Here is a 24,512-nt window from a genome sequence, read left to right on the forward strand (position 1 = left end):
ATTGTAAGAGGTGATTAGGCCATTAGGTCTGCACCCTAATTACTGGGATTAGGGCCTTTTAAAATGGGAACTTCTGGTAAATGGATGGAACTGAAGAACATCTGATTCAGATAATCAAGGATCGAATATTTTCTCTTATATACAAAAGTCAAAGCAAGTAAGGGGGGAAAAGGAGAGGTCAGATATAACAAAGGCATAGAGAAGATAACACTGGAGATTGAGGGGGAGGAAGGAGGGATAGGAGAGGGGAAAAATGAGGAATGAATTTGACAAAATTGCACTATCTGCAAGTACAAATATGCTGCAATGAATTCCACCTTTAAGTATATCTATAAAAAGCACCAATTAAAATAAGTAAATGAGTAAAAGGTAGATGAGTATAGTAGAGGAAGGTGAATGGGAAGAGGGAGAGGGAGAGGTAATGATGGGGCATTGATGACTGAAATGGAGAAATTCAATTCCATGCATGTATGATTTGTCAAAATAAACCCAATTACTACATACAAGTATAATGCACTAAAAAGGCAAAATAATTAAAAGGGACACTCTGGAAAGTTAGCTATCTTGTTCTTCTGCTATTTATTATGTAAAGGTACAGCATTTGTCCCCTCTGGAGGGCAGAGTCAGAGAGTCCTTAGTAGGCATAAAACCCACCTATGATTTCATCTTGGATTTCCTCACCTCCAGAATTGTGAGAAATTTCTGTTCTTTATAAATTGCTCAGTCTCAGGTATTTTCATAGAAGCACAAAATGAACTAAGAGGAAGTATTAAGGCCGTTTTTATAGTATTAAAGCTTATAATTTTCTTAATTTAGCCTTCATTCATATTTCAGCAAATTTGGAAGTTTGGCAAAATCAGATTCTACTAGTTATTTCCAAGTATTCTAATTGTAGACAATTCGAATTTTGCTAACATTTACTGTATTATTGCATGAATTCTCTTCAGGATTGAAATACAAAATTATATTTTTTGAAATAATGATGTGTATTATTTTAAAATGATGACATGTTCATTTACTGTTTTTTTTAATAGTAAACAAATGGGATACATGTTGTTTCTCTATTTGTACATGGAGTCAAGGCATACCATTTGTGTAATCATAAATTTACATTGGGTAATGTTGTTTGATTCATTCTGTTATTTTTTCCCTTTCCCCCACCCCTCCCACCCCTCCAACCCCTCTTTTCCCTCTATACAGTCCTTCCTTCCTCCATTCATAACACCATCCTTATACCTAAACCTAAACCTAACCCTAACCCTAACACTAAACCCTCCCATCCCCCATTATATGTCCTCATCTGCTTATCAGCAAAATCATTCGTCCTTTAGTTTTTTGTGATTGGCTTATCTCACTTAGCATGATATTCTCCAATTTCATCCATTTGCCTGCAAATGCCACAATTTTATCATTCTTCATGGCGGAGTAATATTGCATTGTATATATATGCCACAGTTTCTTTAACCATTCATCAACTGAAGAGCATCTAGGTTGGTTCCACAATCTGGCTATGGTGAATTAGCAGCAATGTACATTGATGTGGCTGTATCTCTGTAGTATGCTGATTTTAAGTCCTTTGGGTATAGACCAAGGAGTGAGATAGCTGGGTCAAATGGTGGTTCCATTCCAAGTTTTCTGAGGAATCTCCATACTGCTTTCCAGAGTGGCTGCACTAATTTGCAGCCCCACCAGCAATGTATGAGTGTATCTTTTTCCCCACATCCTCGCCAATGCCTATTGTTGCTTGTGTTCTTCATAATCTCCATTCTAATTGGGATGAGATGGAATCTTAGGGTAGTTTTGATTTGCATTTCTCTTATTGCTAGAGATGTTGAACATTTTTTCATATATCTGTTGATTGCTTGTAGATCTTCTTCTGTGAAGTGTCTGTTCATTTCCTTAGCCCATTTGTTCAGTGGATTATTTGAATTCTTAGTGTAGAGTTTTTTGAGTTCTTTAGAGATTCTAGAAATTAGTGATCTATCTGAAGTATGATTGGCAAAGATTTTCTCCCACTCTGTAGGCTCTTTCTTCGCATTGCTGATAGTTTCCTTTGCTGAGAGAAAGCTTTTTAGTTTGAATCTATCCCAGTTGTTGATTCTTGCTTTTATTTCTTGTGCTATGGGAGTCCTGTTAAGGAAGTCTGATCCTAAGCCAACAGTTAAAGATTTGGACCTACTTTTTCATCTATAAAATGCAGGGTCTCTGGTCTGATTCCAAGGTCCTTGATCCAATTTGAGTTTAGTTTTGTGTAGGGTGAGAGATACGGGTTTAATTTCATTCTGTTGCATATGGTTTTCCAGTTTTCCCAGCACCATTTGTTGAAGAGGCTATCTTTTCTCCACTGCATATTTTTGGAAACTTTGTCTAGTATGAGAAAATTGTATTTATTTGGGTTGGTGTCTGTGTCCTCTATTCTGTACCATTGCTCTACCTGTCTATTTTGGTACCAATACCATGCTGTATTTTTTTTTTTTTTGTGGTGCTATGGATTGAACCCAGGGCCTTGTGCATGCAAGGTAAGCACTCTACCAACTGGGCTACATCTCCAGCCCACCATGCTGTTTTTGTTACTATTGCTTTGTAATACAATTGAAGATCTGGTATTGCGATACCCCCTGCTTCACTCTTGCTACTGAGGATTACTTTAGCTATTCTGGGTTTTTTATTCTACCAGATGAATTTCATAATTGCTTGCTCTATTTCTGGAAGGTACATCATTGGGATTTTAATTGGAATTGCATTGAATCTGTATAGCACTTTAGGTAGTATGGCCATTTTGACAATATTAATTCTGCCTATCCAAGAACATGGGAGATCTTTCCATTTTCTAAGGTTTTCTTTAATTTCTTTCTTTAGTGTTCTGTAGTTCTCATTGTAGAGATCTTTCACCTCTTTTTTGAGATTGATTCCCAAGTATTTTATTTGTTCAATGCTATTGTGAAAGGGGTAGTTTTCCTAATTTCTCTTTCTGAAGATTCATCGCTTATGTATAAAAATGCATTGGATTTATGAGCATTGATCTTGAAACCTGCTACTTTACTGAATTCACTTATGAGTTCTAAAAGTTTTCTGGTGGAATTTCCAGGTTCCTCTAAATATATAATCATGTCATCAGTGAACAGAGATAGTTTGAGTTCTTCTTTTCCTATTCGTATCCCTTTAATTTCTTTGGTCTGTCTAATTGCTCTGGCTAGAATCTCAAGGACAATGTTGAATAGAAGCGGTGAAAGAGGGCATCCCTGCCTTGTTCCAGTTTATAGGGGGAATGCATTCAATTTTTCACCATTTAGAATGATATTGGCCATGGGCTTAGCATAGATGGCCTTTAAATGTTAAGGAATATTCCCACTATCCCAATTTTTTCTAGTGTTTTGAGCATGAAGGGATGCTGTATTTTATCCAATGCTTTTTTTGCATCTATTGAAATAATCATGTGATTCTTGACTTTAAGTCTGTTGATATGGTGAATGACATTTATTGATTCCCAGATGTTGAACCAACCTTGCATCCCTGGGATAAAACCCACTTGATCGTGGTGCACTATCTTTTTAATATATTTTTTATGCGATTTGCTAAAATTTTGTTGAGAATTTTTGCGTTGATGTTCATTAAGGATATTGGTCTGAAATTTTCTTTCTTCGATGTGTCTCTCTCTGGTTTAGGTATCAGGGTGATATTGGCTTCATAGAATGAGTTTGGGAGGATTCCCTCCTCTTCTAATTCATGGAATAGTTTGAGGAGTATTGGAATGAGCTCTTCTTTAAAGGTTTTGTAGAACTCGGCTGAGAACCCATCTGTTCCTGGAAGTTTCTTTGTTGGTAGGCTTTTGTTGACTTCTTCTATTTCATTGCTTGAAATTGATTTATTTAAGTTGTGTATGTCCTGCTCGTTCAGTTTAGGTAATTCATATGTCTCTAGAAACTTGTTGATGTCTTCAAGGTTTTCTGTTTTGTTGGAGTATAGATTTTCAAAATAGCTTCTAATTATGTTTTGTATTTCACTCGTGTCTGTTGTGATATTTCCCTGTTCATTCTGAATTATAGTAATTTGAGTTTTCTCCCTCTTTCTCTTTGTTAGTGTGGCTAAGGGTTTATCAATTTTATTTATTTTTTCAAAGAACCAACTATTTATTTTGTTCATTTTTCCGATTGTTTCCTTTGTTTCTATTTCATTGATTTCGGCTCTGATTTTAACTATTTCCTGTCTTCTACTGCTTTTGGTGTTGGTCTGCTCTTCTTTTTCTAGGGCTTTGAGTTGTAGTGTTAAGTCATTTATTTGTTGATTTCTACTTTTGTTGAATGTGCCCCATGAAATAAATCTTCTTCTAAGTACTGCATTCATAGTGTCCCATAGATTTTGATATGATGTGTCTTTGTTCTCGTTTATTTCTAAGAATTTTTATTTCGTTCCTGATGTTCTGTTATCCATTCATCATATAATAGTGTATTATTTAATCTCAGGATTTGGAGAAGTTTGTTTTTTATTCTGTCATTTATATCTAATTTCAATCCATTATGATGTGATAGAGTACAAGGTAGTATCTCTATCATCTTGTATTTGCTAACAGTAGCTTTGTGGCGTAAAATATGGTGTATTTTAGAGAAGGATCCATGTGCTGCTGAGAAGAAAGTGTATTCGTTCTTTGTTGGATGGTATATTCTATATATGTCCATTAAGTCTAAATTGTTGATTGTGTTATTGAAATCTATGGTTTCTTTATTCAATTTTTGTTTGGAAGATCTATCCAGTGTTGAAAGAGGTGTGTTGAAATCGCCTAGTATTATTGTGTGTGGTCTATTTGATTTCTGGAATTGAGAAGGACTTGATTGACGTACGTGGATGAGCCAATGTTCGGGGCATAGATATTTATGATTGTTATGTCTTGCTGATTTATGCTTCCCTTAAGGAGTATGTATGTCCTTCTTTATCCCTTCTGACTAGTTTTGGCTTGAAGTCCACATTATCTGAAATGAGGATGGATACTCCAGCTTTTTTGCTGTGTCTGTGTGCATGGTAATTTTTTTTTCCCATCCTTTCACCTTTAGTCTGTGGGTATCTCTTTCTATGAGATGAGTCTCTTGCAGGCAGCATACTGTTGGATTTTTCTTTTTAATCCAATCTGTCAGTCTATGTCTTTTGATTGATGAATTCAGGCCATTAACATTCAGGGTTATTATTGTGATATGATTTGTATTCCCAGTTTTTTTACTCATTTTTGTTTTTTGACACGATTTGGTTTTTCCTTTATTTGGCTATTCCTTTAGGCTAGGTCCTCCCGTTGCTGATTTGCGTTGTTGTTTTTCATCTCTTCCTCATGGAATATTTTGCTGAGAATGTTCTGTAATGCTGGCTTTCTTTTTGCAAATTCCTTTAGCTTTTGTTTATCATGGAATGATCTTATTTCGTCATCAAATCTGAAAGTAAGTTGTGCTGGGTATAAGATTCTTGGTTGGCATCCATTTTCTTTCAGGACTTGGTAAATGTTGTTCCAGGCATTTCTAGTTTTTAGGGTGTGGATTGAAAAATCTGCTGATATTTTTATTGGTTTCTCCCTGAACGTAATTTGATTCTTTTCTCTCACGGCCTTTAAAGTTCTGTTTTTATTTTGCATGTTAGGTACTTTCATAATAATGTGCCTTGTTGTGGGTCTGTTGTAATTTTGTATATTTGGAGTCCTATAAGCCTCTTGTACTTGTTTCCCATTTCATTCTTACATTTGGGAAATTTTCTGATATTATTTCATTGAATAGATTGTTCATTCCTTTGGTTTGTTTCTCTTAGCCTTCCTCAATCCCAATAATTTTTAAATTTGGCCTTTTCAAGTTATCCCATAAATCTTGTAGATTCTGTTCATGATTTCTTACCATCTTCTCTGTTTGGTCAACTTTGTTTTCAAGATTAAATATTTTGTCCTCAGTGTCTGAGGTTCTGTCTTCCAGGTGTTTTATCCTATTGGTTATGCTTTCTATGGAGTTTTTAACTTGTTTTATTGCTTCCTTCATTTGAAGGATTTGCGTTTTTTTTTTCAGTATCTCTAACTTTGTATTGAAATGATCTTTTGCTTCCTGTAGTTTCTCTTTAACTGTCGACTGGTGCGATCATTCAATGCCTGCATTTGTTCTTTCATCTCCTCCTTCAATGCCTGCATTTTTTCTTTCATCTCCTCGTTTGCTTCCCTATTGTTTTAATTATGTACATTCTGAACTCCCTTTCTGACATTTCTTCTGCTGTGCTGTCATTGGGTTTTATTGATAAAGTATCTAGGTTTGTTTGGGACATTTTCTTCCCTTGTTTTCTCATATTGCTCAGATATCTGTGGGACTGTAAGATATTGCAGATTTCCTCTATTGGCTTATAGTGTCCCTGTAGATTTCCAGTGTATCATCTCCCAGCCTTCAGTAGCCTGAAGTCTTGGAGGAACTTAATAATGCAGTGCTTCCGAAGAAGGCTGCCCCTAGCCCGCTAGTGGTTCCAGGGCTTGGAGCTGGCTCTGTGCGGAAAGGCTGTCACTGGGGGGCCTGCAACAAGAAGCTGGCCGTGTGGGAGGAGCCCACCACCAGAGTGAGCAGGACTACCTGGGGAAGACTCTAGCTGCCCTGCCCTGGTCCCAGAGGCTGACTGCGGGTCGGAGCTCTCTGATAAGCCACCCCTATCTGGGCCTGCCGCCCAGGCCGAGTTTCATCTGGTGGGGGAGACTCACCCCATGGCTCTATTTTAGTCCGAGTCTCTCAATGCCTCCCCTTCTTGAATCCTGGGTTCTGGAGTGACAGGAGATGCAGTCACCCTCTAGTGTGCCATCTTGGATCGTCCCGTGGATAGAGCCTGCAGCCGGAGGGGCCAGGGCCGCCTGGAGAAGTCTCTGACTGCCCTGCCCTGGTACCAGGGGCTACCTGCAGGTCAGAGCTCTCCGCTGGCATGGGGACTTGTGGCTGGCTTTGTGTATAACGGCTCTCACTGGGCAGTCTGCTCCGAGAAGCTAGCCTTGAAAGGCACCTTCCACCGGAGGGAGCCGGGCTGCTTGGGGAAGACTACTGTTTTTTTTTAGTGTTTTTAAAATTTGATAGATCTCTTCCTCTTTTTATTCTTTTTTGGAATAAGGTTTGCTTTTAGAAAGACAAATTTGTTTCATTTCATCTGATTATGAAAGTATTTTTTAAAAAACTAAAATCAGAAAATATTAAAAAGAAACATTGCTACTTCAATCATGTAAAATTTACATGTACACATAGACATAGAAGAACCACTTAGCAATAGGCTGAGCAATTAAAATTGTTTATCTCTACACAATTTATTTCTTTGCTTTATCTTACTTTACTTTAAAAATAACTTTCTTTGATATTAAAAACAAATATCTTAGATAAGTATAAAAATCACACCCCAAATTACTTAGTAGTATTCTGATCACCTTAATTCTATATGTTGATACAAATGTTCAACAATTAAGTCAATTGTTATAATGTCATCTTTTTGATTGAATATAAATTCTATTAAATTAATTGTATTAAAAATTACCTTTCTCTGAGCAAGAATGAGATCTTGTTCTACTTTGGACATTAAAAGTGAGCCTCCATCATGTTCCATCCAGTAAAATTTCAAGTGCCGTAAATGTACTTTTGCATCTAGTTTTAACCTGTGGATAATTAAAAATATACTAATGTCAATAAATTATTTATATGTGCTTACTAGTTTAATCCTAACAACTGAACTTCAGTTATAATGGAAATTTTCCTCTTAAAATTGTGTGACAAAAGCAGTGATATGCCTTTAGAATTCAGATTTACACTTAAGAATATCATTCCAGTTTAGAATGGGTCAAGACTAGAGTTGGAGTGACATATCAGAAGCTTGCGGTAGTAGTCCAGTTAAGAAACAGCTGTACCTAAACTAGAACTGTATCCATTGTGATGGGAAGAAGTGTCAAGATGTAAAACAGAATAAGAAGGTAGTTTTAATAGGATGGTACTACTTAGATGTAAGGAGTGAGAGAGATAGGGAATTAGTCTTTAGCAACTAGGTTTATTGTGATCTAATCACTGAAATTTTGTAAAATATAGGTAGCAGATTAGTTTCTTAAGATTTAGAAGCATGAGACCAATTTTAGACATATTGAGTTTCAGTTATCTGAGATGACCATTACACTAGTGAATACAGTCATGAAGAATAGGTAAGAAAAGTGAGCTAGACATGCTCATTTGGGAGGCATCTATATATGGGAAATAGGTGAAGTTACAAGGTTACAAGTGTAGATGTAATCATTCTGGGAAGATGAGTAGAGAAATAAGGTATCCCTAGAGTATATAAGATTAGCAGAAGGAGAAAAGCCAGCAAGGGAGATGGAAAGGGAAAATCATAGATATAGGATCTATATCCTATAGATATAGGATCTATATCAGAAGAGTGTGAATCACAAAATCCAAGGGTACATATTATTTCAAGATGGAGAAAGTAATTAACACTGTCAACAGTTATGAGGTCACATATGGTAAGCATTAAGTTGACACTGTTTTTAGCCAAAAGGAAAAATCTGAAACTTTGGGTTTGAAGACAAATTTCAGTGGTGAAATCAGTATGTAGAGGATTGAGAAATAAGTGGTCAATGTGAGGTTTCAGATTTAATGAATATAAATAATTAATCAAGTTTGTCCATGAAGGCAAAATATGACATCAGGTAGTAGCAAGGAGTATGTGAGACTGAGAAAGTGTCATCTGTTTTTAAGATGAGAGACATTTGGTCAGTACAATGATAATTAGGAAGATATATGTGTGTATATATGTATATATGCATATGTATGTATATGTATATGGTACGTGTGTGTGTGTGTGTGTGTGTGTGTGTGTGTATGTGTGCAACAGAGATTGAAGTCATAGTAGGGTGAGGTAGTAATTGAACAGAGACGTGAGAGTAAGAAAACATGAAATCCAGAATTTAAGTGAAGGTACCTATATAGCTAAGCAAAAGGAAAGACATTTTTACTATTTTAAGAGAAGAAACAAGGAATGAATGGCTGGAGACCTAGGAAAATATGATGGTAAGAAACTGAAACGAATTTCACACTGGCATTTTCTTAGTGAGATAGGATGTGGGGTTATTTATTTGAGTATAATGGGATAAGAAGATCACATGCTTGCTGGAAATTAACAAACTTTTAAGTCGCTGCAATAGAGAATATAATTAAGAGTTGTCTAGGGAAACATATTTCTAGGCAGCATTGACAGTCCAGGTGAGACTGGAAAATATGTGTGTGTTGACAAATGGCAGAACCAGAAAACACCAATTTAAATTAAGTCATTATATTCAAATTGCCAAGTGAACAAAATGATTCACAATCTCTATCCCAGAATAAAGTCTTTCTTGTGTTTTCTCATTAAAATATTTTACACAGTACCTTCCCAATTTGTGAAACATGATATCAACTTATATAAAGTCTCTCTCATTTAAAATATGAAAATTTTTGAGGACTGGGAGTGTAACTCCATGCCACTAATAAGCAAAGGAAGAAAGAATGTCAGAACAGGACACAGGAAATATGTGAACATACTTTTTAATCCCAGGTCCTGCCATGACTCTCAGCATGGGGATCAGATCTTCGGCATAGCGACACATTGGACCAGTGCACTGAAAAATCTCCTGGGCTTCCCCAGGCATGGGAAACTGACCCTGGTTGGGAACCACACCTAAAATGTGAAATACTCAGGTTACATTCCATAAATAAGAAATAATCTCTGCCTGGTGTATTTCACCATAATATCTAATATATCTAAAACATCATTCTCCCGCTGAACTTCAAAGCCCATTTATATTTTCAAGTTAGTATAAATTGTTTATTATGGATAGATAAATAAATCAAATAATTATATATACTTATGGGGCACAATTTGGTGTGGAGTGACATGCATGTATTGTTTAATATTTAAATAATATTAAACATATCCATGTTCTCAAACTTTTATCATTTCTTTTTGGAGAAAACATTCAGAGTGAAGATGGCAGAGTGGAAGTAGGCCAAAAATCTCAACTCCTCCACAATCTGGAATTGAAGCTGATCAGAGAGATGAGTGACAGGTGAAATGCACTAAGACACAATATTGAACAGTTAGAGACTTGCAGGGTCTTGGTAATTCTGGTTACTAGAGAGATCACTGCTGGATGGAGGTTGCTAAAAACCCATTCCCCAACAAGGGAACTGTGGTGGAACAGAAGAGAGAGCAAGTCACTCTCAGGGAGTATGGCACCCGGGATGCAGCCAGTGTTCCAGTGGCTTGCCATAGCACTATAATCTCAAACAACCAACTGAAGCACTCTGGTATCTTAGCAGTTTACCATTGCCCACAGAGGTGGAATGCAGGTTCATATGCTACAAACACTCGTTCAGTACCAGTTAACACAGACAAAGGCACATCAAAACTGTTCCCTGAGGGCAAGCAGAAGCCACATGATCTGTAGAAACCAGCGGAGGACCCCTGCCTATGTCCCAGCAGCACCATGCAACGATGGAGGCAAGCAGAAGCTTCCAGATCTGTAGCAGTTTACAGAGGACCACGTACTCCAGCAGTGAAATGCAACCCACAAAGGCTGATTATAGATGTGTGTCCCACAGATGCCAGCTGCTGTCAAGCAAACAGAAGCATGGGTTAGTTGTCATGCATGCATTTACTATTGGCAGAAGCCACAGACCAGAAGCCACAGAGGCAGAGGTGGCCCACAGGTGCACGCCCCACAGACACGGGACAGTGCTGATAATGCTCAGACACTGTCAATGACATGTATGCCCCAGCTATGGGCAGGTACTCTGTGTCTCCCTCAGGCCCCCCAGTACCACTACATCTGGTCCATTTCATTTCTGCCATAGGCTGCAACACCCTGCACACTGCAAAATCTTCACAAGTGAGTTCCTACCTGTTCTGACTGCTCCAGGTACATGAAGTATTTCTACAAGTGGCCACACAAGACTGAATCCCCAAACAGGGATAGACCTGTCTGCAAGGGCACAGACAACTAGGGGTTGTCTCCTATGTCCCTCCAGAAAGCTACTAGATGCCAGGAAATACCAAAGGACAAATAAATCCTCCTAAATTTATGTGAGAGTAGAGCTGGAGATATTGCTAAATTCACACCCAGAGAGACTTAGAGGTAAAGCCAAGAAGGTAATGGCATTCACTAATCCTCACAAAACTTGATGAAATCCAAATCAGGAAGATACAATAAGAAATCTCCCTATCTCAAATAACTGTTCATGAGACATAAAACTCTCTAATGTCAGTTTTTGATTTCACAGCTATTACCTCTTGTATTGATTTTATAGGTTATCTCTTATTACCTGATATTGAATGCTTCAATCCTATTTTACTCATTTCCTTTAATTGTAAATCATTAATCAGGATTAATCTTTTGTTTTTCACCTTGCTCATCTCCATACTCTTTCCTCTTTTGTCTACTAATATCTACTCCTGACTTTATCTCACAATTTTTATTTACCACTTTATTTCCTATTTTTCCTTTTCATGACCCATGAAGGTCATGAATTTTACACTGTGTAGTAACTTTGTAGTAATTTTACATTTTGTGGTACTTAATTTCTCAGCCCATTCCAGAGTATTACTGCTATTTTCCACTAGATTAGTGAAGTTCTAGAAAACATTTTCAATAAGTTTCTTGGGGTTTATTAGTATATGGTATATTCTGAAATGGTTGCAGTTGCTGGTGATTGTTGTCTCCTCTTAAAATGGTGTTAGAGACTGAACATAGCAGAATGATCACATTGAGTGGAAGAAATGACATTTATATATCCAAATGGGATGACACATTAAGAGAAAGCATTTCACAAAAAGTCCATTGTGTACGAGTAGAACAGATAATATCCCAGCAGATGTGTTAAAATAAAAATATAAATATGGGTAATATAAGAAAATGAGAGAATAAGATGCCCCCAAAATTTAAAACACTCCAATAACTGATCCCAAAGAAATCAAAGTGTGGGAAACATCAGATAAAGAATTCAGAAAGTTCTTCAGTGTTTTATTGATTTCATTACAGATGTCTTTTCACCTTCTTGGTTAGATTTATTTGCAAATATTTTATTTTTTGAGGTTATTGTGAATGGGACAGTTTCCTGATTTCTTTCTCAGAAGACTCATTATTGGAATATAGAAAAGCAATTGATTTATGTATGTTGATCTTGTATACTGCTACTTTGCTGAATTTGTTTACCGAGTTCTACGAGTCTTCTGATGGAATTTATTGGGTGTTCTAGATATAAGTTCATGACTTAAATAAACAGAGATTATTTGACTTTTTCTTTTCCTATTTATTTCCATTTAATTTCCTCTTCCTACCTGATTGTTCTGGCCAGAGTTGCACGAATGATATTGAATAGGAGTGTGAAAGTGGACATCCTTCTCTTATTACTGATAGTAGAGGAAATGTTTTAATTTTTTTCTCCATTCAGTATGAATGGCTTTGTCATATTTAGCCTTTACAATATGAAGGGAACTTTCTTCTAGCCCTAGTTTCTACAGCATTTTTAAAATGAATTTGTGATAGATTTTGTCAAATGCTTTTTTCTGCTTCTGTTGTGATGATCATGTGATTGTTGTCCTTAATTCTCTATATATGGTAAATTATATTCATTGATTTGTGTACATTGAAACTAACTCACATCCCTGGAATGAAACATACTAGAGGATGCTATACAATTTTCTTGATGTACTATAAATGTGGTTTGTCAATATTTTATTTTGGAATTTGAAAAATAGTCTTTAACACATGCACCTCAGAGCATTAATCTCCAGAATACATAAAGAACCCCCAAAACACCAAAAAAAAAAACCCAATCAATAAATGGGCTAAGGAACTGAATAGATATTTCATAGAAAAAGAAATACAATTGATCAACAAATATATGAAAAATTGTTCAACATCTCTATCAATTAGAGAAATGCAAATCAAAACTAAGATTTCATCTCACTTCAGTCAGAATGGCAACTATCAAGAATACAAGCAACAATAAATACTGGTGAAAATGTAGGGGAAAATGTACACTCATACACTGCTGGTGGGACTGCAAATTGGTGAAACCACCATGGAAAGCAGTATGGAGATTCCTCAGAAAGCTTGGAATGGAACCACCATTTGACCCAGTTATCCCACTCCTCAGTATATACCCAAAGGACTTAAAATCAGCATATTATAGTGATGCAGCTACATCAATGTTTATATCAACTCAACTGAGCTTCATCTCCCTGCTCCTTTTATATTTTTTATTTTGAGACAGGATCTCACTGAGTTGCTGAGGCTGTACTGGAATTTGCCATCCTCCTGCATAAAACCATCCAATTGCTAGAATTATAGGTGTTTGTCACCACTCTCAGCTTACTTCCACTTTTTGACGTAGAAGTCCCTTGACTATATTCTGTAATGCATATGTGATGGTGATTATTTATTTCAGTTTATGTTTATCTTAGAAAGTCTATTTTTGTTTCTATTTTTCCAGGATATCTTAGCTGAGTATAATTTTCTTAGCAGGCTTTTTTTTTTCCTTTTAGGGCTTTGACTATATCATTCCATTTTTTACTAGTCTATAAGGTTTCTGATAAGAAGTCTGCTATTAGTCTGATTGTGGTTCCCTTACCTGTGGCTTGATGCTGTTCTATTGCCATTTTTAGAATTATCTCCTTATCATTGACATTTGAAACTTTAACTAGAATATGCCTTGTTGAGGACCTTCTCTGTTTAAATCCAAGTGGAGTCCTCAAATCTCCCCAGACCTGCAAGTATATATCTTTTCCAAGATTTGGAATCTTTCTAGCTACTATATTGTTTAATAGATTTTCTGTGCAGTTTGCCTTCTATTCTCCTTCTTAAACAGTAATAATGCAAACTTTTGCTTAATGGTACTTCATAATTTTTGTAAACATGGTGCACATTTAATGCACTGCAATATGTAAAGTATGCAGCAGTCAGTCTCAGACTGCTTTAATTACTAGGGGTGTTGAACATTTTTACATATATTTGTTGACTATTTCTTTTCTTGAGACATGTCTGTTTAGCTTTTTTTGTTTTTTTTTGTTTTTGTTTTTGTTTTTGGTGTGAAGTTTCTTGAGTTCTTTGTATCTTCTGGATATTAATTCCTTGTCCGAGAGGCAGGTGACAAATATCTTCACCCATTCCGTAGGATCTCTCTTCACACTCTAGCTTCCTTTGATGTGCAGAATATTTTTAATATGATGCCATTCCACTTATTGATTCTTGGTTATATTTCTTGTGTTTTAGGCATCTTTTTAAGGAAGGAGGTGCCTGTAACAATATGTTTAAGTGTTGAGACTCTCAGTTATAGTATTTGCAAAGTTTCTAATCTAGGTATTTGTTCCTAGGTATTTGTTCCACTTTGAGCTGACATTTCGGCAGGGTAGAGATAGGGATTTAGTTTCCTCTACAAATGGATCTACAGGTTTCCTAGCACCATTGGTTTAAAAGGCTATCTTTTCTCCAGAGTATGTTTTGGGCACCTTCTTCAAGTATCAGATGACTCCATCCATTAAGGTTTTTCTCTGTGCCTTCTATTCTATTCCATTGATCTTCAGGTTCGTTTTGACCCCAATAACATGCTATTTTGTTACTATAGCTCTGTAGTGAAATTTGAAGTCTGGTATTGTGATACCTCCAGCATTGCTCTTCTTGCTCAGGATTTGACTATTCTGGTCTCTTATTTTATTCAAATGAATTTTGGAACCTTCTTTTTCTATTTATGTGAAGAATGTCATTTGTGTTTGATGGGGATTGTATTGAATCTGTATAATGCTTTTGGTACTGTGGCCATTTTGATAGTAATACTGCCTATCCATAAACATGGGAGATCTTTCCATCTTCTAAGGTCTTCTTCAATTACTTTCTTCAGTGTTCTATATTTTTCATCATACAGACCTTTCACCTCCTTGGTTAGATTTCCAAGTATATTTTTAGGGTATTGTGAATGGGATAGTTTTCCTGATTTCTTTCTCAGCAATAGTAAAGGAAAGATACTGACTTGCAAATGTTGATCTTGTACCCTACTACGTTGTTGAATTTATTTACCAGCTCTAGAAGTCTTCTGGTTGCCTGTTTTTGATTTTATAGATACAGGATTATGTCATCAGCAAATAGATAATTTGACTTCTTCTTTTGTTATTGGTATCCCTTTATTTTCCTGCTCTGACATGTTTGCACTGGCTACTGCTTTAAGAACTATAATCGATAGTAGGGATGAGGGTAGATATCCCTGTTTTCTCCCTGATTTTAGAGAAAATGCTTCCAGTTTTTGTCTATTCAGTATGATGTTGGCTTTGGGTTTTTCATATATGATGTTGAGGTGTTTACTATCAATAGTTTTTCCAGTGTTTTTTACATCATTGAGTGATGTATTTTGTCAAACTTTTTAATCTATCTATTAAGATTATCATGTTTTTCCCTTGATTCTACTTATGTTATGAATCAAGTTTACTGATTTGTGTATGTTGAACCAACCTTGCATTCCTATAATGAAAAAAAAATGGACAAGGTATAAAATCTTCTTAATGTTTCTTTGAATGTGGGTTACTAATATTTTATTAATAATTTTCATGTTTATATTCTTTAGGGATACTGGTGTGTACTTTTCTTTCCATGATGTGTCTTTTTCTGGTTTTGGTATCAGGGTGATTCTGGCTTCATGAAATGAATCAGGGAGTGTTCCCTCCCAATAAGACTCCTAAAGCGAGGCGGCTCTGCCCACTCCGGCCACAGACACATTTCACGGGGCAATCCAAGATGGCGGCCTAGAGGGTGACTGCAACCCCAGTCGCTCCAGAACCCAGGAGTTAAGAAGGGGAGGGATTGAGAGACTCGGACTGAAATAGAGCCACAGGTGAGTCTGCCCACTGGGTAAAGCTCGGCCCGGGCGGCAGGCCTGGATAGAGGTGGCTTATCGGAGCCGGCAGGGCAGCTAGAGTCTTCCACAGGCAGCCCTGCACACTCCGGCGGTGGGCCCCGCCCACACAGCCAGCTTCTCCAGGTTCTCGGAGCAGGCCCCCTAGTGAGAGCCTTTCTGACCAGAACAAGCTCCAAGTCCCGGAGCCAGCGCAGCGCAGTGTACTCCGGCACGCAAGCAGCTTCAGGGACCAGAATAGGACAGCCAGAGACTTCCCCAAGTAGCCTGGACCCCTGCGGTGGGAGGTGCCTTTCAAGGCTAGATTCTCGGACCAGACCGCCCAGTGAGAGGCTTTCTACATAGAACCAGCCCACAAGTCCCCGAACCAACGGAGAGCTTCAATCTGCAAGCAGACTCTGGGATCAGGGCAGGGCAGCCAGAGACCTCTTCAGGCGGCTCTGCCCACTCCGGCCGCAGGCTCTTTTCACGGGGTGATCCAAGATGGCAGCCTAGAGGGTGACTGCACCCCCAGTCACTCCAGAAACCAGGAGTTAAGAAGGGGAGGCACTGAGAGACTCAGACTGAAATAGAGCCACAGGGGAGTCTGCCCACTGGGTAAAGCTCGGCCCGGGTGGCAGGAACAGATAGGGGTGGCTTATCAGACCAGGGCAGGGCAGCCAGAGTATTCCCCAGGTAGACTTCCACACTCCGGCGGTGGGCTCCTTCCACATGGCCAGCTGCATGGTGCAGGCCCCCAGTGAGAGCCTTTACGCACAGAGCCAGCTCCAAACCCTAGAACCACTAGGGGGCTAGGGGCAGCTTTCTTTGGATGCACTGCATTATCAAATTCCTCCAAGACTTCAGGCTACTGAAGGCTGGGTGGTGATACACTGGAAATCTACCGGGACACTATAAGCCAATAGCAGGAATCTGCAATATCTCAGGGTCCCACTGACAGCTGAACAATATGAGAAAACAAGGGAAGAAAATGTCCCAAACAAACCTAGATACTACATCAATAAAACCCAATGACAGCACAGCAGAAGAAATGTCAGAAAGGGAGTTCAGAATGTATGTAATTAAAACGATCAGGGAAGCAAATGAGGAGATGAAAGAGCAAATGCAGGCATTGAAGGAGGAGATGAAAGAGCAAATGCAGGCATTAAATGATTGCACCAATCAACAGTTAAAAGACCAAATACGGGAAGCAAGAGATCATTTCAATAAAGAGTTAGAGATACTGAAAAAAAAGCAAACTGAAATACTTGAAATGAAGGAAGCAATAAACCAAGTTAAAAACTCCATAGAAAGCATAACCAATAGGATAGAACACCTGGAAGACAGAACCTCAGACATTGAAGACAAATTATTTAATCTTGAAAGCAAAGTTGGCCAAACAGAAAAGATGGTAAGAAATCATGAACAGAATGTACAAGAATTATGGGATATCATGAAAAGGCCAAATTTGAGAATTACTGGGATTGAGGAAGGCTTAGAGAAATAAAACAAAGGAATGAACAATCTATTCAATGAAATAATATCAGAAAATTTCCCAATCTGAAGAATGAAATGGAAAACCAAGTACAAGAGGCTTATAGAACTCCAAACATACAAAATTACAACAGACCCACACCAAGGCACATTATTATGAAAATACCTAACATACAACATAAAGACAGAATTTTAAAGGTCACAAGAGAAAAGAATCAAATTACATTCAGAGGGAAACCAATAAGAATATCAGCAGATTTTTCAATCCAGACCTAAAAGCTAGAAGGGCCTGGAACAACATATACCAAGCCCTGAAAGAAAACGGATGCCAACCAAGAATCTTATACCCGGCAAAACTTACCTTCAAATTTGACGATGAAATAAGATCCTTCCATGATAAACAAAAGCTAAAGGAATTTACAAAAAGAAAGCCAGCATTACAGAACATTCTCAGCAAAATATTCCATGAGGAAGAGATGAAAAACAACAATGCAAATCAGCAACAGGAGGCGGTAGTCTAAAGGAATAGCCAAATAAAGGAGAAACCAAATCATATCAAAAACAAATATGAGTCAATTGACTGGGAATACAAATCATATCACAATAATAACCCTGAATGTTAATGGCCTGAACTCATCAATCAAAAGACATAGACTGGCAGATTGGATTAAAAAGAAAAATCCAACAATATGCTGCCTGCAAGAGACTCATCTCATAGAAAGAGATACCCATAGACTAAAGGCGAAAGGATGGGGAAAAACATACCATGCACACGGACACAGCAAAAAAGCTGGAGTATCCATCCTCATTTCAGATAATGTGGACTTCAAGCCAAAACTAGTCAGAAGGGATAAAGAAGGATATTACATGCTGCTTAAGGGAAGCATAAATCAGCAAGACATAACAATCATAAATATCTATGCCCCGAACATTGGCTCATCCACGTACGTCAATCAAGTCCTTCTCAATTCCAGAAATCAAATAGACCACACACAATAATACTAGGCAATTTTAACACACCTCTCTCACCACTGGATAGATCGTCCAAACAAAAATTGAATAAAGAAACTATAGATCTCAACAACACAATCAACAATTTAGACTTAACGGACATATATAGAATATACCATCCAACAAAGAACGAATACACTTTCTTCTCAGCCGCACATGGATCCTTCTCTAAAATAGACCATATTTTATGCCACAAAGCTACTGTTAGCAAATACAAGAAGATAGAGATACTACCTTGTACTCTATCATATCATAATGGATTGAAATTAGAAATAAATGACAGAATAAAAAACAGAAACTTCTCCAATACCTGGAGAGTAAATAATACACTATTATATGATGAATGGATAACAGAAGACATCAGGAGGAAAATAAAAAAATTCTTAGAAGCAAAGGAGAACAAAGACACATCATATCAAAATCTCTGGGACACTATGAAAGCAGTACTTAGAGGAAAATTTATTTCATGGGGCGCATTCAAAAAAAGAAGTAGAAATCAACAAATAAACGACTTAACACTACAGCTCAAAGCCCTAGAAAAAGAAGAGCAGACCAATACCAAAAGTAGTAGAAGCAGAAATAGTTAAAATCAGAGCCGAAATCAATGAAATCGAAACAAAAGAAACAATTGGAAAAATTAACAAAATAAATAGTTGGTTCTTTGAAAAAATAAATAAAATTGATAAACCCTTAGCCACACTAACAAAGAGAAAGAGGGAGAAAACTCAAATTACTAAAATTCGGAATGAACAAGGAAACATCACAACAGACACGAGTGAAATACAAAACATAATTAGAAGTTATTTCGAAAATCTATAGTCCAACAAAACAAAAAACCTCGAAGACATCAACAAATTTCTAGAGACATATGAATTACCTAAACTGAACGAGGAGGACATACACAACTTAAATAAACCAATTTCAAGCAATGAAATAGAAGAGGTCATCAAAAGCCTACCAACAAAGAAAAGTCCAGGACCAGATGGGTTCTCAGCCGAGTTCTACAAAACCTTTAAAGAAGAGCTCATTCCAATACTCCTCAAACTATTCCATGAAATAGAAGAGGAGGGAACCCTCCCAAACTCGTTCTATGAAGCCAATATCACCCTGATACCTAAACCAGACAGAGACACATCGAGGAAAGAAAGTTTGAGACCAATATCCTTAATGAACATCGACGCAAAAATTCTCAACAAAATTTTAGCAAATCGCTTACAAATATATATTAAAAAGATAGTGCACCACGATCAAGTGGGTTTTACCCAGGGATGCAAGGTTGGTTCAACATTCGGAAATCAATAAATGTCATTCACCATATCAACAGACTTAAAGTCAAGAATCACATGATTATTTCAATAGATGCAGAAAAAGCATTCGATAAAATACAGCATCCCTTCATGCTCAAAACACTAGAAAAAATTGGGGTAGTGGGAACATTCCTTAACATTATAAAGGCCATCTATGCTAAGCCCATGGCTAATATCATTCTAAATGGTGAAAAACTGAAAGCGTTCCCCCTAAAAACTGGAACAAGGCAGGGATGCCCTCTTTCACCACTTCTATTCAACATCGTCCTTGAGACTGTAGCCAGAGCAATTAGACAAACCAAAGAAATTAAAGGGATATGAATAGGAAAAGAAGAACTCAAACTATCCCTGTTCACTGATGACATGATTATATATTTAGAGGAACCTGGAAATTCCACCAGAATACTTTTAGAACTCATAAGTTAATTCAGTAAAGTAGCAGGTTACAAGATCAATGCTCATAAATCCAATGCATTTTTATACATAAGTGATGAATCTTCAGAAAGAGAAATTAGGAAAACTACCCCATTCACAATAGCATCGAAAAAAATAAAATACTTGAGAATCAATCTCACATAAGAGGTGAAAGACCTCTACGATGAGAACTACAGAACACTAAAGAAAGAAATTCAAGAAAACCTTAGAAGATGGAAAGATCTCCCATGTTCCTGGATGGGCAGAATTAATATTGTCAAAATGGCCATACTACCTAAAGTGCTATACAGATTCAATGCAATTCCAATTAAAATCCCAATGATGTACCTTGCAGAAATAGAGCAAGCAATTATGAAATTTATCTGGAAGAATAAAAAGCCTAGAATAGCTAAAGCAATCCTCAGTAGCAAGAGCAAAGCAGGGGGTATTGCAATACCAGATCTTCAACTGTACTACAAAGCAATAGTAACAAAAACGGCATGGTATTGGTACCAAAATAGACAGGTAGATCAATGGTACAGAATAGAGGACATGGACACAAACTCAAATAAATACAATTTTCTCATACTAGACAAAGGTTCCAAAAATATGCAATGGAGTAAAGATAGCCTCTTCAACAAATGGTGCTGGGAAAACTGGAAAACCATATGCAATAGAATGAAATTAAACCCCTATCTCTCACCCTACACAAAACTCAACTCATAATGGATCAAGGACCTCGGAATCAGACCAGAGACCCTGCACCTTACAGAAGAAAAAGTAGGTCCAAATCTTCAACTGTTGGCTTAGGATCAGACTTCCTTAACAGGACTCCCATAGCACAAGAAATAAAAGCAAGAATCAACAACTGGGATAGATTCAAACTAAAAAGCTTTCTCTCAGCAAAGGAAACTATCAGCAATGTGAAGAGAGAGCCTACAGAGTGGGAGAAAATCTTTGCCAACCATACTTCAGATAGAGCGCTAATTTCCAGAATCTATATAGAACTCAAAAAACTCTACACGAAGAATACAAATAATCCAATCAACAAATGGGCTAAGGAAATGAACAGACTTCACAGAAGAAGATGTACAAGCAATCAACAGATATATGAAAAAATGTTCAACATCCCTAGTAATAAGGGAAATGCAAATCAAAACTGCCCTAAGATTTCATCTCACCCCAATTAGAATGGCGATTATCAAGAACACAAGCAACAACAGGTGTTGGCGAGGATGTGGTGAAAAAGGAACACTCATACATTGCTGGTGGGGTTGCAAATTAGTGCAGCCACTCTGGAAAGCAGTGTGGAGATTCCTCAGAAAGCTTGGAATGGAACCACCATTTGACCCAGCTATCCCACTCCTTGGCCTATACCCAAAGGACTTAAAATCAGCATACTACAGAGATACAGCCTCATCAATGTGCATTGCTGCTCAATTTACCATAGCCAGATTGTGGAACCAACTTAGATGCCCTTCAGTTTATGAATGGAGAAAGAAACTGTGGCATATATATACAATGGAATATTACTCCACAATGAAGAATGATAAAATTGTGGCATTTACAGGCAAATGGATGAAATTGGAGAATATCATGCTAAGTGAGATAAGCCAATCTCCAAAAACTAAAGGACGAATGATCTCGCTGATAAGCGGATGAGGACATATAATGGGGGGTGGGAGGGGTTAGCATTAGGTTTAGGGTTAGGTTTAGGGTTAGGAATAAGGAGAGCGGTAAGAATGAAGGAAAGAAGGACTGTATAGAGGGGAAAGAGGGGTGGGAGGCGTGGGGGGGAAGGAAAAAAAATAATCAAACATCATTGTCCTATGTAAACGTATGATTGCACAAATGGTATGCCTTGACTCTATGTACAAATAGAGAAACAACATGTATCCCATTTGTATACAATAATAAAAAAAAAAGACTCCTAAAGCTCAGGAGAAACCAAGAATCAATAAGTGTGATGACTTCAAATTAAAAAGCTTCTTCCCAGCAAAGGAAATAAGACCCTGAAGAGAGAGCCTACAGAATAGGAGAGAAATCTTTGCTAGCTACTCTTCTGACAGGAGATTAATAATCAAATTTTGCATAGAAGTCAAAAAACACCTAACACCAAAAAGGGAAATAACCTGATCAATAAATAGGCAAATGAACTAAGCAGGCATTTTCCCAAAGAAGAAATTCAAATGGTCAACAAATATTATATATGAAAAATGTTTATTCCCTAGTAATCAGATAAAATAAAAACTATACTGAGATGTCATCTCACTCTAGTTAGAATGGCAATCATCAAAAATATAAGTAACAAGGAATGCTAGTGAGGATGTGGGGGGAAAGGCACATGTATACATTGTTGGTGGAACAGTAAATTGACCTAACCACTTTGGAAAGCAGTACAGAAAAAGGACTCTAGAGACACAAGCTTGTTCTGCCTTTCAGAGACTGACTGAAATACTTATTGCTTTTGTATTAATGGTTCACAGAAAAGTAATGTTTTGCTGTCTTCTTCATTGTTGTTCTAGCATAAACCTTACCCTGTGTATACCTTATCCAGTCACCTGCCAACTGCCACCATGGACCTCTGAACTGTCCTGATGTTGAATACCCCTAACTGCCCATACCCCACCTGGCAGAAAACATGGACTTTGGGTCACTTCCCTCCAACTTTGCCCTCTCTCAGCAGGAAGCAGCTTGGAGATGTAGAAACAGAATGTAGAAACTGACAGTGGGGAAATATAACAGTGGTCCACTTTACCTTTTAAAAACAGCCCTTGCTGCTTATTTTATTTACTTATTTATTTTATTTTTATAGAATGCATTTTTATTCATTGTACACAAATGTGGTACAACTTTTAATTTCTCTGGTTGTACATGATGTAGAGTCACACCATTCGTGTAATCATACATGTACATAGAGTAATGATGTTTGTCTCATTCCACCATCTTTTCTTCCTCCGCACCCTCCCCTTCCCCCATTTCCCTCTACACAATCCAACATTCCTTCATTCTTCCCTTGCCCCCCACTTTATGTATCAGCATCCACTTATCAGAGAAAACATTCGGTCTTTGTTTCTTTGGGATTGGCTTATTTCACTTCTAGCTGCTTATTTTAAAAGGTACATACTTTACTTTTCCCCTTCTTCCTCTCCCCCTCCCTAACCTGAGGGCAGGGAACAAGATTACCTTGAGTTATCTGTTCTCCTCAGAAAGGAGATGTCACCAGAAGAACTAGGAAGTGACTATCTCCCAAATTAACAAGTGAATTTCAACACACCATCAGGGTGCAATGGGACCCCCCCTGCTAGGGCATACCTGAAATGTATCCTTTGAATAGCTCCTGTTTTCCCTGATGGGAAGAATTACAGCCTCTGGGACAGGAGTATCCTGTTTCTCCTTTGCTAGCAAAGCAATAATTCTTTTACCTTTTTCTCAAAATCATATCCTCACTATTGGATTGGCATTGGACCAAGATTTTGGTAACAAAATATGAAATGAAATCACCATATGACTCAGCTATCCCATTCCTTTGTATTTATCCAAAAGAACTAAAATCAACATACTATAATGATATATTCATACCATTATTTGTTCCAGAACAATTCATAATAGTCAAGTTATAGAAACATCTCATATAACTGCATAAAGATTATCTCAGTGTATACTACACTGTATACACAGTGAAGTTTTACTCAGCCATAATGAATAATAACATTACAGCATTTTCTGATGAATGGATGAAACTGGAGAACATCATGCTGAGTGAAATAAACCAGTCTTAGAAAAACCCAGGGTCGAATGTTTTCTCTTACATGCAGAAGCTAGAGAGATAAGGAATTTAAAAAGGTGGGAATCTCATGAAGACAGAAGAGCAATGGAGTACATAAAGGGAAATGGGAAGAACAGCACAATGAGACTAAACTATGTTATGCTCAAATATAAACATATCAGAGTGAATTCCATTTTTATGTTCAAAGCAATCTTGAACAAAAAGAACAAAACCGGAAGTATTATACTATGTGACTTCAAAATACACTCCAAAGTCACAGTAATCAACATAGCATAGCATTAACATAAACCAAACACAGAGAATGATGGAAAAGAATGAAGGAATGGGAAAAGATTGATTAAGTAATGCTGACTTACAGTTAGATAAGAGTATGAAATTCTGTTCTGCTATTACAAAGTAGGGTGAAATTAGATAATGGTAATGTAGTATATATTTCATGAAGCTAGAAGAAAGGATTTTAAAAGCTTTCTCCACAAAGAAAGGTTTAATATTTGAGGAGACTGATATGTTTAAGCAGATATAAATGTTACTCAATATGAACATGTATTGAAATAGTATACTACCCCACTAATATACATAATTATGTATATATATTTTATACATCTGTGTATATAT

The 24,512-nt window shown here is 37.2% G+C and overlaps 1 protein-coding gene across 4 annotated transcripts in view; it reads right to left on the reverse strand.

Annotated features, from left to right (window-relative positions):
- Faah2 (fatty acid amide hydrolase 2) overlaps nucleotides 1-24,512 on the reverse strand; it is a 196,026-nt gene that overhangs the window by 138,030 nt on the left and 33,484 nt on the right. For all 4 annotated transcript variants that reach the window (XM_047538012.1, XM_047538010.1, XM_047538011.1 and 1 more), the window contains 2 exons: nucleotides 9,543-9,678; nucleotides 7,516-7,633 (listed from right to left, as the gene is read on the reverse strand). In XM_047538012.1, coding sequence (XP_047393968.1) covers nucleotides 7,516-7,633; nucleotides 9,543-9,678 — 254 coding nt within the window. The remainder of the gene's footprint in view (nucleotides 1-7,515; nucleotides 7,634-9,542; nucleotides 9,679-24,512) is intronic.

This window comes from Sciurus carolinensis, unplaced genomic scaffold, assembly GCF_902686445.1.
Source record: "Sciurus carolinensis unplaced genomic scaffold, mSciCar1.2, whole genome shotgun sequence".
Taxonomy (NCBI): domain Eukaryota; kingdom Metazoa; phylum Chordata; class Mammalia; order Rodentia; family Sciuridae; genus Sciurus; species Sciurus carolinensis.